At 35.4% G+C, this 18,208-nt stretch overlaps 1 protein-coding gene across 2 annotated transcripts in view; it reads left to right on the top strand.

Annotated features, from left to right (window-relative positions):
• The window catches only part of FGD4 (FYVE, RhoGEF and PH domain containing 4), a 116,996-nt gene extending 99,743 nt beyond the window's left edge, over positions 1–17,253 (top strand). For both annotated transcript variants that reach the window (XM_075503818.1, XM_075503826.1), the window contains exons 8-18: positions 316–454; positions 1,365–1,423; positions 2,106–2,252; positions 3,749–3,921; positions 6,790–6,820; positions 6,992–7,087; positions 7,489–7,614; positions 9,527–9,667; positions 11,292–11,432; positions 11,615–11,792; positions 13,323–17,253. In XM_075503818.1, coding sequence (XP_075359933.1) covers positions 316–454; positions 1,365–1,423; positions 2,106–2,252; positions 3,749–3,921; positions 6,790–6,820; positions 6,992–7,087; positions 7,489–7,614; positions 9,527–9,667; positions 11,292–11,432; positions 11,615–11,792; positions 13,323–13,555 — 1,464 coding nt within the window. In that variant the 3' untranslated portion in view covers positions 13,556–17,253. The remainder of the gene's footprint in view (positions 1–315; positions 455–1,364; positions 1,424–2,105; positions 2,253–3,748; positions 3,922–6,789; positions 6,821–6,991; positions 7,088–7,488; positions 7,615–9,526; positions 9,668–11,291; positions 11,433–11,614; positions 11,793–13,322) is intronic.
• The last annotated feature ends 955 nt before the right edge of the window (positions 17,254–18,208 follow it).

The raw sequence follows: 18,208 nt of genomic DNA, 5'->3' as shown, positions 1-18,208 counted from the left end.
CTTATTAATTCAGTTGTAATTCTTTTGTCTGAGTTATTACAAAACTAAGTTAAAATACACTAGAGTTTGGGAGCTTTTTCTGGTAGGACTTTATTTATGAATTCTACTGGGTACTTAGAAAACTCTTTTTACAATTATTTTTAGGAAAGAATTTCTAATTATTTGGTTTGGTAAAGTAGTTCTATTTTCTTTCAGAAGCTCTATCATGCATGTTTCAAAATACATTATTTCTGTTTTGCCAGCCATAATTTTTATTTTACTATATCCTAGTAACATTTTTGCTTACTACATTGAAATATGTTTACAATTTTTTAGAAGGAAAAAGTGTGTGGAAATTTGACATTGCAACATCACATGCTAGAACCAGTACAACGCATTCCACGCTACGAGATGCTTCTAAAGGACTACCTAAGGAAATTGCCTCAGGATTCCCTAGACTGGAAAGATGCTGAAAGTAAATATCTTCTAGCTATTAAAAGAGCTGTAATAAGATACTAGTAAGAGGATACTGTAAATTAAAGATATTTTCAGGAAAAATAAAGGGAAGAGGCAAAGTTCCTCTGAAAAGAATGACAGAATTTCTTCAGTGGAGTTGTAGGATTCTTTGAAATAAAATCTGTTTGAATAGTGGATGAAATTAATATAAAAACTGAAAAGCCTTTAGTGTTCTCCTCCTGGAGCACATAAGTTTTGCTTTAGTTTTGGAACAGCGCACAGGTTTTGATTTGTTTGCTTTGTGGATGTGCAGGGGTTGTGGTGGTTGGTTTTTTTGTTTGTTTGTTTTTGTTGGCATTTTTGTTTGCTTTAGGCACATTTGGAATGTATGTCTCTTACTTGTAAAAAAGTGGAGTTAATGTAGTTTTAAGCTCCTGTCAGGAAAAAACCAGCCCATTTTAAAATTGATTCCTCTCTGTATTTACACAAGAACAGTTCAAGCTATTTCCACAAATTATTCAAAATTACTTGCCAGATAATTTTCTGAAATATTTCATTGTTAGTACCATTACTGTAAATATTTGTAATGTGAGCTGTTTCAACTAAAAAACATAGTATGACATTCTGGACTACTTTGAGAAAAGAGGAGAGAGACATGAACAGTCATGTCATGCTGAAGCTCTAAAGTAATCTGCAGTAATTCTCTTCTGATCTTTCTACGTCATAGTTTCTTTTTGCTAGCTGACTTTCTTATGCTTTCCACTTTACCTTGGTTAGTTTTTATTGATAACTTAAATTTATTGTAGTGTTGTAATTTACATAAAAATGACAAACATAATTTTGTAGAATGATCCTTTTTTTTCTATGTAATTTATAAACATGTAAAAATGCAGCTTTTTGGTTTTACTTTTTTCTTTTTCTTTGTCTAGAATCCCTGGAAATTATATCCACTGCAGCAAGTCACTCTAATAGTGCAATAAGAAAAATGGTAAATGATCCTTCTTTCCTTGTTCATTTTTTAATATATTATATTTGAGTATTTGGTGAAGCTAGGAGTACGAATTGCAGATCTTCCCTAAAATGGCAAAAATGGGTTTCCTGGGTCCAAGTGATTGCTCCTACTTGATGTATTTATACAGCTCCTGGAAATGCTTGACAAAATTTGGCATTGCACCTAATTCTCTCAAGTGGAAAATGAGACAGACTAGGTTCCTCTTCTGGCTCAAATAGCTGACCCTATGTTGGACTCTTAACCTTGTTTCATCTGTTTCTGTCAATGTAGAGATAATGTTTGTACAGAATAGTTACTGTTTCTCTACCATATTGGGCTGGCATGATAGGTACTTCATTAAGTATGTGAGATATTTTGGACAAAAAATAATGCAGGTTGTACGTATAACTGCATTTTTAAAATTACCAGAGATAATGGTAACGTTATCTAACAGTTATCTAAATGTTATCTAACAGGAGATAACATTTCTAAAAGTACTTGTTACTGTATAAACTATGTTAATCAATCTGCATGGCTGGACCATACATACCAGGTATATATATGTTTTTCAAAGCTAACATTCTCCAGACTTACACAAGCTCCCATAATTTCATTTAAACATGCTTAAAGAGCTACGCTTTTAATTAATAAGTTGTATAACTGTGTTTTCACTGTAAAGGAGAATCTAAAGAAATTGTTAGAGATATATGAGATGCTGGGAGAAGAGGAAGACATTGTGAATCCTTCAAATGAACTGATAAAAGAAGGACAGATCCTTAAACTCGCTGCTCGCAATACGTCTGCTCAAGAACGGTATCTTTTCCTAGTAAGTATGGTGGCCTGTGTTTGCTGGAGCGGCTGTATACGTTTCTAGACTTGAAAGAACTACCAAAGAGAGAGGGGAAATCCTCTCTAGTTGATGTCAATGCCTTTCCACTAGTGATATTAGAGCATGAGTAAACCTCGTACTGCTTATAGAAAGGCTTGAAAATGCCATTTAGAACAGAATACATGGTTTTAAATAAATGGAACCAGTGTCCAGCAGCTCACTTTTAAATAAGTGGGTGCTGATTATAAATACAGGTCCTAGAGCGTGAGAACTTTGACATTCTCATGAAACCAAAATGTAAAAGCTTAGGATTTTAGTCCTGATAGATTGTGTGTGTTGAGGTTCCAGTAAGTCTCATGGTCCTGTGGGAGGTTGTTATTGTGGCAGGTCATCCTCTTGTCAGGTGCCTGTGTCCTAACAAACTACAGCCATGCTCCCTTACAACTCCGTCGGAAAAGGTTTGATGTAGTTCATTGCTTCCCATGCGTTAAAAAGTGCTAATACATTTTTGCTTACGGGCCTCTAGCATTGCATGTCTTCTGGTTAATAAAGACTAGTAAAGGGTTGTTGCGGCACAACTCCTGCTTATCTGTGCTTCAAACAAAAGGAGAAACCATTGAATAGTAAGACCTCAGATGGGGCTAGACAGCTGATTAAAATGATGTACACTTCATATGAGAGGTGACAAGTTCAAATGTGCTGTATCTGTGATACAGGCTAGACAACAGGCTAGACAGAATTTCTATGAAATGTGATTTAACTGAAGCAAGTTTCTCTTTTTAATAATTAATTGTGAGAAAATGTGAGGGGAAAAAATGTGCAAAAATTAAACACTATAGATCTAACAACTGTGCTTCTAGGCTGGGGCCTTAGACATTTAAACATCATTTAAAGTTCTAATCTTTAATAAGGGAATATATCTTTGTTGTCCTGCTCATGTATTTTCTTTTCCCTGTGATATTGAGGGTTTCAGTGACTAAAAACTGTAAGACAGAAATGTTCTTCTCTCTTGGAGAGAAGACAAATAATGTCCTCAAATAATATTAGTTACAACTTCTACAAAGCCAAATGTTTTTGATACAGGGTAAATATAATATAGACTGAAGAAAAGAGTTCTTACTCTGCCATTTAGAGTTGTTTTTGCAGAACTGGGGCATAAGAATGGGGTTTTTCTAGCAGAAGGTTTACAATGGTAAATTGTAAAATTGTAAAAAAATATCCAGTCTGAATATAGTTGGTAATAAATGCTGTGAAGACTGTTGCATATACAGAGCAATTATTCTTATATCCACTGAAGCCGTCCTTTAATCTTATTTCTAAACAAAAAAGAAAAAGGAATTGTCTTGCATGAGAGCTTTGGTCTTTTCGTATATCAACTGAGCAGGAAAGAACCTGCTTTCTCACCCACTGAGTCCAGCTTTGCGATATTGTCTCAGATCTCTGTATCTGTGGTTTTGTTAATGCAAAGCCATGTGTTTATTTTTTTTCCCCAGTTTAACAATATGTTACTCTACTGCGTCCCCAAATTCAGCTTGGTAGGGTCAAAGTTCTCGGTTCGAACCAGAGTTGGCATAGATGGTATGAAGATTATAGAAACTCATAATGAAGAATATCCACACACTTTTCAAGTGTCTGGAAAAGAGCGAACACTGGAGTTGCAGGCCAGGTAAGAAAAGTCCTTTTATCTAATTTTTGGAGGATTAAATATATACACACAAAAGATTGGACTGATAGATTTGGATAAAGATGCAATGGGCTTCATCTTAATATCAGTGTTTTGAAAATAGCCTAGGCTGCCAAAATCATAAGTTATCAGTCCAAGAATCTCTTGGAATAAAAGATGCATCTACAATTTATAGTGCATTGCCTTACCTTGCAGAAATACCTAAGATAGCTGTGAATGGGCTGGCTGGAAAATTGAAAGCAGCGTACCTAACTGATGCAAAGGCAACCTGCCTGACTTAAGTGTTTTGGGACACTGAGTGCGTTAATCTCTGGGCAGTGCTGGTGCGTCTGGTACCTGAGCCACCTTGGTAAAAATGGGTCTGTTCACCTCAGGGCACGTACACCCAACAAAACTCTCCACCCCAGTGGGGATAATGTCCACAGAACATAGTTTCCCACAGTGGTAGATGGGCACCTGCTTTCCTCCATTCCTAAGGCCTGTTTCCAGTCTACTTGTTTTCCTCCAGTCCCAGATACCAACCTTACCCTGGTAGGCAAATTCTCCTTTTAGTTCTTAGGTCCTTTTCCTCTAATTGCACTCTTCCGACTGGCACTTTTCTGCTTTCCTTATTGGTTCTCCTATCCTCCTCTTGCTGGGTTACCTTCCCATTGCTGCTTTTTGCATTGCCTAGACTAAACCTTCCCTGTCTAGACTGCCCCACTTCAAATAAAGTAGTGTGCTCCACCTCTCCTTTTGGACCTGCTTAAAGATCCTGTTCTTAGCAGTCAGGATTTCATTGCAGAGAGGCAAGGATTAAATACGCAGGAGGATGTCCGTGGTAGATACGGTTCTGTGTTGACACGATGTATTTGGGAACAAACCATAGCTTGCTAGCAAACAATCTTGCAAGCTACTTTACTTTATAGAAAAAAACTTGTAATATTTAATGAGAGTAACAGCAGTGAATACAGAAATATAATAGCATATAGAAATCTACTTACCCTATCATTGCATTTGAAATTAAATATATACATTGAAAAATGACAGGAAAAAACTTTCCACTAAGCTTTGCAAGACTTTTGGGGCATGTTTTTGGCTATCAATCACATCTACTATAAATTGCTGTGTGATGTCTTGCTAAGTATTTGGCAAGTTGTTATACCATACGTCCATTTCAATGGTGAAAGATGGCATCTTGCTGTACTGTTTGTGAAGTACTTTTTAAATGGAAGAAAAATGCTGCAACAAAGTAAGTTTATTTTGTTAGCTTTCCTGAATTATCACTAATTAAAAGTTTATTGCATTAGTTTATTTTAGGTGTGAGAAGAACATGTTTTTATGTTTTGTTTGGTTTTACGAACATTTTTAGAATGCATTGTCTGTACAAAATTGTGAAGGAATAAGTACCAAATAAGAACTTATTCAATTATATTAGAATAATCTTGATTAATTGATGAGTATTTTATGTACCCTATACCTTAATGTCCTTGATTCATGAGCTTGTAATGTTTAGTTTACCCTTGGGGTTTTCTTTACTAGTAGGCTTCTGTTTATTTATTTTTTCAGAATACTGTTTGTGTACAATTGTCAATCACTGGTTTTAAACAGCTGGTAGATTATTTCTTTGAGAGGTTGCTAATCTGGTACGACATTTAATAGCTCAGCTTTTGTTTTTTAATGTAAGCAGGTAGGGAGAATTATTTTGGCTGTTTAGACAGGTTTCTTCTGCCTCATATGCAGATGGTAGGTGGGAAGGTGAAGCCCTTGTTTAGGATTCCGCTTGCTTAAAAGTTGTACTAATACTGTGAAACAACATGTGAGGAGCCATTTTTACGGAGATGTTGTAAAAGCTCTCTTTCACATCCTTCATAGCAATCCACAGGAAAATAAAATTTTGCATGGCTGATACTGCATGGCTACAGAAGGGGTTTTTTTCCACATCATGATCCAAGGAGGAAGCCACTTTTGAAGAACCAGATATACTGTGGTGCTAATTCTCATCTTTCTGACTTAAAGCTTGCGGATAAACTGTATTTGTTACCAACACTGGCCAGTAGTTTCTAATAGTACTATTACTTGTGACATAAGATGTTTTTCCAAAGATTTTAATGTCAAAGTCCTGCTGATACATTTTAAAGACACAGCTGTCATACAAAATTAGCGTTGAATATGCTTCCTTTCTCATCTCTGTCTTGTCTGTATCTCTCATCTGTATATCTCATCTGTACTTACTCTTAAAGCATCTGTGTCTGCCCTAATGCATAGAAGGAAAATTTCTGCTGTTTGGTTTATAATATTAAGGCAGAGTTTTCCTTTTGTTTTAACTGGATACTATTCTTGCCACTATACACAAGTTTAAACAACAACAACAACATAAAAAAGTGTTAAGGAAATTACTTTTGTTGGGGAGGGAGGAAGGTTTAAGACACAGGAGAAATGTGTCTTAGCATGTGAACTTAGTGCATGAAATGAGAGGAGAAAAAAAACACCTACACCTAAATTTTGCGTTGTCTTCTTTTCCTTTCTATCCTGTTCTCAAAAAAAAAAAAGGTCTTACAATACAAATACTATTGCTGCTTTTAAATGCATTTACGTTTATCTTTCAACTTGAATTCGCTGCTTAGTGGTTGCAGACTTGTGAAGCCTGAAGTCATGCTTTTGTTTTCTGTGGGGGTTTTTTTTTTGGTTTCTTTTATTTGGGTTTTTTGGTTTCTTTTTTTTAAAAGTTGGACAGTTAACAATTAGTATTGTTTTAATTTTAAATTCCTGAGAATTACTTCAGAAGCTTGGCTTTTGCAAGAAGTTGTTGATAGTGAGATAATGTTTCCTGAACTAGTTTTGGACTAACGTGTCAAATATTTCTTTTAGTTCTGAACAAGATAAGGAAGAATGGATAAAGGTAAATTCATCTACATTCTTTATTTTCTAAATGCTTTTTCACTGAAGCAATAGAAAAAGTAGTATTTATATTTTCTGGCTGTAGCTTCCCTCTGCTAATTAATAAATGGCCAGAATGCAGAGTCCATTTTAAGTGTAATATGTTTAAGGATTTTCTCCATTGTTTCCTTAGGCGCTTCAGAATACTATAGAAGCTTTTCAGCAGAGGAATGAAACTTTCAGAAATGCTATTGCTAAAGAATATGAAGACATGCCAATTGAGGTTTCTGTAAGTTGCTGTTATTCCTTTGTAACCTTCTTAGTACCCATTTTGTTCTTCAATAACTGGAAAAAGTTTGGCAGAAACTTTGTTTTCAAGCTCATTGTTCTTATAGCAGAGGAATTACAAAGTAGTCATGTTGGTAATTGTTTTTCTTCATAATGCCAAATCTTATAAACAAGCCTCTTTTTTTCTTGAAATGCAAAACATATTACCCTTTCAGAGATGCATAATGATTTTTGACTGGGTTCTTTGTTATTTCTTGTATAGAGTTCAAAATGCATCTTGAGCTGTGTTTTGCCATTTCCTTTCCAGAGGAAGAGAATAATTATTTTCTCTATTTAAAGTACTGTGCAACTTTTTATACTGGCTTTTTTTAATTCTCCCATCCTCCCCCTGCCCCCCTTCAGAATGCTGAGCTTGGGAAGAGAGCACCGAGGTGGATACGAGACAATGAAGTAACCATGTGCATGAAATGCAAGGAGCCCTTTAATGCTCTGACAAGGAGAAGGCACCACTGCCGAGCATGTGGACATGTAAGTGCAAAACCCTCGCTGCTGTAGCTGATGAGCAGGCTTGGGAACGGGTCTAAGCACCTACTTCCGGTGGCTGCTTGTTATGGTTCAGAGTTTATTGCTGTGCTTGTGGCTGAAATCAGAAGCTGTGTATAGCATACCACAAAGGATCCTCTGTCTGCTTTAGTTGTCATGCTAAATTTGGAAGTAATTTACAGCAGAGGAAGATGCACGTTTGTGTAAAATGTCCCAAGCCCCTGGCCATACTGTACTGTTACTGCTGAGTGGCCTCCACTGATCTCAAGTTTCAAGACCATGTTAAACTGGCATAAGCCAGCGTTATCCCTGGCAGCACTGGCTGCCTCCTCTTCCCATTCTGCTACCCTCTCTCTCCTCTTCGCAAGAAGACCGCGAAGACCTGCAGTTAAAATTTTTTCAAGGGCTTAACTTGGAGCTGTTCTCAGCTGGGTTCAGTGTGTAACTGTGTGAACATGCGTGAAGCATCAGGGAAGGAGAGAAGGTTAGGAAGGGGAGAGCGTATTACTGCTGCTTTCCATGTATGATGCTATGGTAACATATGCCACTTTAAAGTGACTGGGAGACAGTGGTATGACTTGAGAGTTTTCAGAAATTAATAAAAGAGCAAACATACTGTGCTTTCTTTTCTTGCCGTCCAGCAGCTATGCCTTTCTCCAGCAGGTGGTAGTGCAAGCCCAGGTTTAATTTTTGTTTTACAGGTTATCTTGTATGATTTCTTTCTAATGTTTGTATGTGGCATGAAGGTTTACTGCATTCACAACGCTGCTTTTGTGCTTTGCAGGACATTAGAGACTTTTTCAGAAGCTCTGAATTATTGATTATACAGTTTTCATCTGGATTTTTGTTCCAGATCGTTCTGTCTTAAAACTCCTCCATTAATCTTAACATCACACCCTTCCTTTTTATTCCTCCTTTTGTTTAGATTCCTAACTACTTCCCTCTATTGAAGTTCTGTCACATCTCCTTCCACTTTAATTTTAAAACATTTTTTGATGGGAATTAATTTGGGTGATAGTGTCTTTCCAGCAGTGACTAATTGGGAATACCTAATTAGTATTCTCTAGAGATACTAGTTGAAGGTAGTGATCTAGATTAGTACTGCAGAGCCCTGGTCTACAATAAAATTTTGTTCAGGTGTTTGAGTGGTCCAAGTCCATTTGTCTGCCTTTCTTTCTTGAAATAACTGCACTCACACTTTTTATGCAGGGCATCTCTTTCCCCTGAAAGAACATTTCTGTGGAAAAATATTTCTAATGAAAGAACTTCTCTCAGCTCTTCTTGCATTTCCGTTTTCTCTATATATTTTGTGAAAAGACAGAAGACAAAAGAAAAGACAATGTGTGACATTGGCTTATGTATTCTGTGTACTCATGAACAGATTCTGAAACTGTAAATTTAATATTTCTTAGGTTAAAAAATTAACCATTTCTGATTTTTATTAATTTTTTAATCATTAAAATGCATCTCAGTTGTACATTTCTGAGGTTATGTAGAAAACAAAATGGCTAAGTGTACCTTTTCAGATTGGCATCTAAAGAAACTGGAGGATTTTCTACCTGCAGCGTGGTTTGTGCTATATTCTGATTCTATTCCTAACTTTAACCTACAGATATAATTGAAAGCCTAATGTGATTTTATACAAAGTTCCCACCAGGTAAATAGTAAAAAGTACTTCTAGTTGAGCAGCAGTGGCACAAATTTGGAAAAATCATTATTTTCAATTAAGTTACAGTTGACATAACAGCAGCGTAGAGCAATTATCTTTCTTGTTCTGTATAATTAAACAAAATATTACTAATTAGACATAACTGTTGATTTTAAATTAAATTCTGTTTCCATGAAGTTTTATAAATACTTAAATTTTGTATGTTTGCTTATCTTTTTTGTTTCTAAGGTGGTTTGCTGGAAATGTTCTGATTATAAGGCACATCTCGAATATGATGGCAATAAATTGAACAAAGTCTGTAAGGACTGCTATCATGTTATAATGGGTTGTACAGACAGTGAAGAAAAGAAGAAGAAAGGCATCTTGGAGGTATGTCATTTTAAAAATACTATATGTTTATAGTTGCAAACAGTTTCAGCTAATGAGCAGGTGAAAAATGGTAGCATTCTTGCAGGGCTATGTTCTGTTTGAGAAATAAAAAGTATGTGGACCAAATTCATCCCATCCAATAGATACTGGTTTTTGCCATTCTTCTTTTACAATGCTACTTTGTTTCTTAGAACTTTTTTTTTTAAAGGGGGAATTATGAACCTTAGCTTGTTTGCTTCTTCCCAGTTACATCAGCTAATGTGATAAAACATTACCTTTCCTCATAAATCTTCAGTTTTCTTCTGCATTTAAGCTGTGATAGCAACAAAACCCACTGCTACTACAATGATTCTTGAAAACATATACCCGAACTGAAAAAAAACTGGGGATGGAGGAGAGGGGAATGGGGGAGAATTTTGCTAGTCAGAGTCTGAGTAGTAAGATACTGTTTTGATCAGTGTATACAATGTACCTTTAATGTTATCAAGTTGCTCTCAGCTTTTGGAATCTATAAATTCAAGGTCTCAATCAGACAATAAAGACCCATGTTTCTCTTATGATTGGGGGAGAAATAGGCATTTTACAGTTGCAATTAACCTTCAGATTTCTTAAATCCCCCTTTATAGGCCTTTTAAAATGCCTGACATATATTGGAGAAATATCAACCTAACTTTGTCAAGACATATGTTTATCTTGGGATGTAGTAGAGAAGGATTGACCCTTGAGCTAAATACCAACAGAAAAAGAAGACAAAAATAAGATACAGATTGTAATTCCATATACAGTTCGTAATTCATGTTGGCTTGACTACACTCTCTTAACTACAGTCTCTTAAATGAGAAAGAGTAAGGAGCACAGAACTCCACTAGCTTACCTTATAGTCAAGAGACTGCTGTTTCTTGGCATGGTGGCTTTTTTAAGGTAGCTGAAGGAGCTACTGTCTCTTAGAAATGTCTGTCTGCATGCAGGATCTCATGGCAACAGCGTGGTTGGTACCATGTTGCAGCATCCGCTACTGGGAGAGGAAAAAACTTGATGCAAGGAAATTTTAACACATCATCATTTTGTGTTCTTTCTGTTCCTCTCAGGATCACTATTTAACCCGAGTAACATGTCACTGTCTTCAGATTTTAAGCAATTCACTTAATCTTTTCTCTAGGATTAGTGCTTGCATTCTTATGTTATTCTTAGAAATGTGTTTGCATCTGATCCTGTCATAATATTTTGACTGCCAAAATAGAGTAGTTGTCATATTGGATAGTTAGTAGCACTTGAATGCCTAACATAATGTTATTGTAGAAATCAGATATTGCTGTAGATACTAAGATACAGAGAAAGGCTAGCTGTGGTGGCAAAATGAAATTTAGAGTGATATAGAAGGGTATAATCCAAAATTACTGATGAAAGAAGGAACAGATTACACATGTTAAGGGAGTACATGTTGTGATTGTATGTAATATATAAATATTCTCCATAAATCCAGTCCTTCATGATCTTAGGTATTTGCTCAAGCTCTTTTGAAGATGCTATCCAAGATGTGATATGAATGGTGATGAATTTCTGCTTTTCTGTCTTTATTTAAGGAAAGTTTATTTTCCTTTTTATGCTTTATACTATCTCCTAGATTGAAGCTGCGGAAGTCTCTGGAAATAGTGTCATATGTAGCTTTCTTCAGTACATGGAAAAATCAAAGCCCTGGCAGAAAGCATGGTGTGTTATACCTAAACAGGAAGCTCTCGTGCTGTACATGTATGGTGCTCCACAGGTATGTACAGAGAAAATAGAAAATATTTTAGTAATTATTGTCACTGACATCTGAGGAAGAGAAGTCAAATAGCTTGGGAATGGAGGAAAGACCCAATGTTTTTTACTAACCTGTATAGTAAATGAGAGGTAGCAGGCAGATTAGCTGGCTGTTCTTAATCAAGAACTTTTCCTTCTTCTTAGGATGTGAAAGCTCTGGCTACAATTCCACTTCTGGGCTATACAGTAGATGACACTCCAAGAAGTGCTGACCTCCCGCACAGCTTCAAACTGACCCAGTCTAAGTCTGTGCACAGCTTTGCTGCGGACAATGAGGAACTCAAACAGAAATGGCTAAAAGTTATCCATTTAGCTGTCAAAGGTGAGACACCAGAATGTCAAAATGCACTGCAAGTGAATTTAGAAGACCAATCTGAATCTTCTAAAACATCTGAATGCTGAAGCTCAAGAACACATGGTATTTTTAAAAGATTTCAATTGAATTTGTGGTTAACATTTGTGTTAACCTTTCTTTGCTCAATCAAGAAAAAAAAAAAAAGACAGAAGAAACTTCTTACTACCGTACACGTCTTAGCACTTTATGTTTGGGAAAAATTCTGGTCTTTTTAGGGATCTTTTTCTTATATTTATGTTCTGTCAATAAAAGTGATGTACAGGTCCATTTCAGAGACTTTTTAAAAAAATGTGAATGCTATTAAAAATACTTAACTAACTCTACTGTACTACTTGTTTGTCGTGATGCAAATTTTTTTGAAAATCCAGTTGCTCTCCGGTTAACGTTTGCTACTTTCATTACGAATGCAAATATTGAGGCTTCCTACTTACATGTTAGGACTTGCAACAGGATAAAAGATATACCTCCACATTGCCAAAATAGATCTGTAGTCAAATATGCAGGGACAGTTTGGTTTAATGTATGTAGGTTATAGATTGAATTCCACAGATCTGTACATACGTTGTATTCACTTGTCTCTTTTTAATTAATGCAAATTGCTTTCACAGGTATATTGGCTTTTGAAGTTTCAATTTATCAAGGAAGCAATCTAATGATTTTTCAATCTAAAAATGAATACCTAAAATATGAGAAAACAATATATATGTACAGTATTAAAAATGTACAATACTTGATTTTTGCTTTGATTTCATGATACTGGGTTCCTATTAGTGAATAATTTATTTAAAAAGCATGTTTTCTATTTGAAATTAAACACAGTCCTAAATTAACAAATACTGTTCAGTGATTTGTTTTAATAGCTGACACTTAATGATCTTGATATTTTTATGCATTAAAAAAATAGCAGTAATGTAAGTGGCATGCAATGGACAAATAAGTTACAGCTGTGTTTAAAAGAGTAGTCGCTTTTCTTCAGTGTCATATCACTGTTATCTTTTAAGAGTGCAGTAGTTCATTACTAAAATGCAGTATGTGGTCTGAGAAAAGCAACAGATTCTAGTAACCTTCTGGGAACATGTATTTTTTCTATTATGGCTGTTGGAACAAAAGAACACTTTGAACTTAAATCTTTTAATTTTTGCAGAAGATTAGATACTGTAATACTTATTTATGACAACAATCTTCAAGGGTTATTGTTGTAAAGTGGCACCTACTTTTTATGAATCTAGTGTGAGGTCTGAGCCTGCAAATCTCAAGTTGCATTAACTGACATTATTTGCTTTCTGCTTACGGGAATAAGGACTTGTGGGCTCTACAGCATTAAGTCCCTTATGAACTTCCATTCCTGTTAGGGTTTATATACATAGAGGCAAATGACCTCCCTAAAATTTTTACTGCAACATCCTTGGATGAAATATGACAAATTCAGAGGTAGTGATTTACTATCAAGTAGACAATTAAAATAATTGCCATCTTTCCTTTTCTGACCCCTCAAAGGAAGGAAAATACGTAACTTCTACAATCAACTTGTCATAAGAACATTCAGGAGTCTTACTTCTCAATATAACTGCAATCTGTGTTTTAAATCATGTCAAGCTGAAGAGCTCAGGTTCAAGTCAAGTTTTGTTAGCAACATGAGGGCAGATTTAAATTGTTGCTTTTTTATAATGAGATTCCCAGAGAAAGTATTTGCTGAACTCCCACTTGACTCTTTTTTTGCAACACTATAGGGGAAAAAAATACTTATTTAGCATGTAACGAAGGATTGTTAAAGTAACCTCTGTTTTTAGTGTCAAGCGCACATGAGTACACAGTGTCTATCATTCTTTCATAAGAAGAATGTCATGCAACTGAATATTAGTGGGCTGGATTTTGCTCTCACCTGCACAAATCCAAAATCTACCATGGCCTTTAGACTTCAAAGCTTTACACTAGTGTTAGTAATTATCAGGACATGGCATTGTAGAGTACTAACTCTACAACTGACTTTGTGCGTGTCAGTTCTGAATTGTTCCTTGGGTGCTCCATGTGTCCAAATTATTCTGCGTGTAACCCTAGTATTACTTTTATCTGATGTGCAAGCTCTTCTGTAATTTTCTAAGAGATTTTAAGTTATTTCTACTGTCAGCTGTATTTATTTATGGGCAGCTCAAGCCTGTTTTGATTCACATTGGTGAGTACCATCAAATCTTTGCCTGGGTCTCCCTAGCTAGTACATGTCATCTTGTGTATACCTTGGTGAGGGATGGGGGAACATTCAGGTAAGCAAGAAGAACTCTCCATGGCTAACTTTCTTTCATGGTCATCTCCTGAAAGTGGCTATCTTCTAAAAGAGTCTCAAGTGCAATTGTGGGATCTGGAGGGTCGTCCTACCACATCCTAATGTACAAAACCATTGTTTCCCATGTTCAAGTTGTTGAGTGTAAGGGGGGAAGTTGCCTTAAAGGAGTCCCCAGATAAGACAGACTGAGCTATTCTGAAAATATGATGGTATGACTGTAATCATGCAGTACATTCTGTTTTCTAAGCTCCTGCAAAGTTAATTCTGAGCCAAGTAGGAAGACCTATTCCAGCTAAATGATTAGGGAAATTATTAGAAGCAGCAATTTCTGGGCTGCCTTGTTGTTACAGTGGTACTGAGTATCTGAAGCTGCTTGAATGATTTCAGCATCTCCCAGACAAAGCCCTGCATTTGGGCATAAACAATTTTTAAATGAAGTTAGCATTGGGAGTTTACTTATTTGGATGTTAGCCTCATGTTTGCTCTCAGCCATTAAAGCTTATATAGTGTGGGATATTTTATTAACCCTAATGAAACCTATTTCATGTTCTCATAATCAGTTGCTTGATTGGAATTGTTCTCTTCTGAGTCAGGATGTCTTGGCACTCAAATGTATGGTTCTGTGCGTATTTTGTAGGAAAAGTATGTACCAATATTAAAGACGGAGAAGTTGCTTCTAGATTTAACCACCCTAACTGTTTTACTCCATTCTCCACAGACAAGCCCCCCTTATAGAATCCAAAACCTTTTCTTTAACTTTAAATTGTAAATTATGACCACAGAGGAACGAATTCAAAGTAGCAACTGCTGTGGCTTAAATATCATGACCAAAGCAGGCAAATTAAAACCATCATTCTAACAAGGTATAGGCTGTTGCCATTTCAGCTGTTAAATTCTTTTTAAAAAAAAAAAAAAAAGGGCATTAATGTATTAGTATAAAGCTGTGTGTGTAAGGAATAAACTATAACTAAGCATTCATTCATAATACATGAATGTATGTGAATGGCTCTGCTGAATTATTTAAGCTTTGTGATTCTTGTGTTCAAGAAATGCTTATTTCTCACTTTAAAAGTGATCAGTCTTCTGTGCAATTTAAAGCAAATCAAAAGTTATTTTGTGCGTTTTTACCTGTGTTCAATCAGAACGATGGCTTAATTTTATCACGACATTTGTTTGGAACATATTAATATATTCTTCAAAATGACTTACTATTTTTCCCCTATCATGGAAAAATAGTGTATTGTGACATCTGCATGTCTGCACCATTCTTCCAGATCCTCTACAAATTGTTTTCTGGTATCAGGTACTCCTGCTTTGGTTGAAGAGCTGCTGTAAAATCTATAGCATCTAGTACTTTCAGATCCCTTTACACTGAGTAGTTTTGTTTATTCCAAAATGTATTTAATTTTTATGTGCAAAATAGATTCTGAGAATAGAAAACATTCTTTTCTATTTAGAGTAGACTATTAAACCACTTTAGTTGCATGTAATATATAGTGGCACCTTTTTATGCAAAACCATCTCAAAGTGCTTTATAAATCTCCTCAAAGATTCTAAGTCCCTTTAATGGAAAAGAGGATTTTTATTCTTCATATTTTTAAGTTATGGATGAAGCCAAGGCACTGATTAAATGTAGAATAAATATGCTACCACCTGAGTAAATTTTAGATGAGGTTACAGAAGTGTGCTCTAAAGAGTTCCAAGTGGAGTCCATCAGGAGGAAAAAAAATGTGTATATATATGTATATATAAAAATAAGTGGGAAAGATGTGGAAACACTTGGATAGGTTCGTTGGGTTTGTTGGTTTCTCTTAAACCTACATCCAACCACATAGCTAGTATAAAAACTGGTCAGCTTTTCATTTCAAGACAAGATTAAATAAAATTAACAGAGGGTAGTGGTTCCTTATACTGAAGGAAAGGCTTTCAAGAAAGGAATAAACATTCCATATAGAAATAATTCTAAGCAATAAAAAAGGAGCTTTCTCCATAAATCTATTTAGAGATCTTTAGCTGGTGTAAACTGGCATAGACCTGCTGAAGCTATTATACCTTCAGCGATTTAAATTCATGTAGAATCTGCCTTACACTATATAAAGACACTTGGCGGAAAATCAAGATTTCACCAGTTTGAGAGCTGCTGACTTACTATGTCTCATCTGGAATCACAGTGCTCAGCTGAACTTCAGATGGGTTTCAGTTGGAGAAAATTGATGTAGGGGTGGATGTAAACAGATGGAAATATATAATCCAAGAATAAATGATTGAAGAGAAATAATTCTGTGGCAGAATTGACTATCCTTAAGATAAATCCATTGGTGAAATGGGCATCATTCTTAGTCTGTGGTGTACTGTTACTTGAAATCTGAAATTAAATATATGGAGGTATGTTGGGTTTTTTTTTGTCTAGTCTGTGGCCCTATTGGTATGAGGGATTTACCTAGCTGGTTCTGACCCATGGGACAGCAGTGAAGTATGTTCCTTGGACAGGAGTTTTAATCTGCTACTCAGATTGTTTCCTAAATCCTTTTCCTTTAACAGAACATAACAGTAATTAATGATTGTATATGTGTGTATATATACACATACACATATGTATGTGTGTGTATGTATATATGTGTATTTATATATTTGAGACTATTATTCAGATGATGTGTTTTCAAGCAGTATTTTACAATCAAAAAATACACTGTGCTGCATTCAAAATATAATGTATATTGACTGTTGAGTATGCTTTTCAGAAGAAACAATCGACAGAAGTAGATCTCCTTTTGTGGCATGTTTACTATTTCAGCCTAATTTAAAAAAAATAACAAAACACCAACAAAAAACCAAAACACACTAAATTCAGTAAGGCATTCAATCTGCTTCCTTTAAAACCTCATGATTAAATTTCTTCCCAGACTCAACTATGGCATTTTGCTTTCACCTCTTCCTAGCACAAGTGAATGTAGAATGTGGTTTTTCTCTACTAAAATCTTCAAGCAGATTTCTTTGAATAAAACATGTTTTCAGCCACTGCATAACACCAGCCTTCTTCAGTTTATAGTTCATCCTTGTAGACTCATTAACTATTTATGGTGAAAACATTCAGAAAAGGGGGGAACTGTGTCAAAGCATTTTTGCATGTATGTGCCCTAGTATTTTTAAGAAAGAAGCCAGATTTGTTGCATATAGGGAACAGTTTGCAATAGCAGTATTGTTTTTTTTTCTATTAGCATGTTCTGTATTCTGCAGCCCTCAAGGCAGATTTAATACATTAATTTTAGTGGGAGCTGGATCAGCTATAATGTTTGATATCAGAATTATAGGCTACTCACTGTAATTCCCCTTCATTATGGAAACATTTCTGGTTTTAATTAAGAAAACACTTTTTAAACAAAATACTAATATTTGGAAGAGGTGTAAATTTGTTCTGGTTTTGCAATAAAGTGAAGAATATTAAAAAGATGAAATATAAATGCTGTTGTAAGTTGTGCAAATGTAAGTGGTCATTTTTATGGTCAAGAAATATATGAATGTAAAAAATTTGCAGATATTGTATATATTTTCTGTAATATATGTATATTTGGTCATAAGGTGGGTGGAGAATTGTAAAAATTAAGCACTTTAATTCCTGTTGAGTACCTAAAAAGAAAAGAAATTTGTATCCTGTAAAATTAAAAGCATCATTAAATAAGCATTGCTGGTTGACTTTTTTTTGGTTCACCTACTGTTTACTTTCTCTGCTGCTGAAATCTTTAAACTCCATTTCCAATTGTGCAAATAACTGTAAGGACCGATCTGCTGCTGAAGTGCTGCCTACTCACAAGTACTGCTAAGTTGGTGGAAGATATATTCTGAATATGTAAAGGGCTGTATATAATGCTATGACATCTTGGACTGAGAAGAGAAAAGATGCAGTCCTTCACAATTTAGATCCAGATTTCTATAATGGGAATACTAATGTTCTCTCATGTGACCAGGACGTTATGAGAGTACTTTACAGGCTTCTGCGTTGCCACCCCCATAGAAAACTGCAGAAAGAAAGGAGCGTGTTCAGTGTAGCCCCATGTCTTTCTTACCATTACTCAAGCACTGCTCTGAACAAAAGGACGAAACA

Source organism: Mycteria americana, chromosome 1 (assembly GCF_035582795.1).
Source record: "Mycteria americana isolate JAX WOST 10 ecotype Jacksonville Zoo and Gardens chromosome 1, USCA_MyAme_1.0, whole genome shotgun sequence".
In the NCBI taxonomy this organism is placed as follows: domain Eukaryota; kingdom Metazoa; phylum Chordata; class Aves; order Ciconiiformes; family Ciconiidae; genus Mycteria; species Mycteria americana.
Note: the sequence above shows the minus strand (reverse complement) of the source record. Positions and strands in the feature narration are given on the sequence as shown.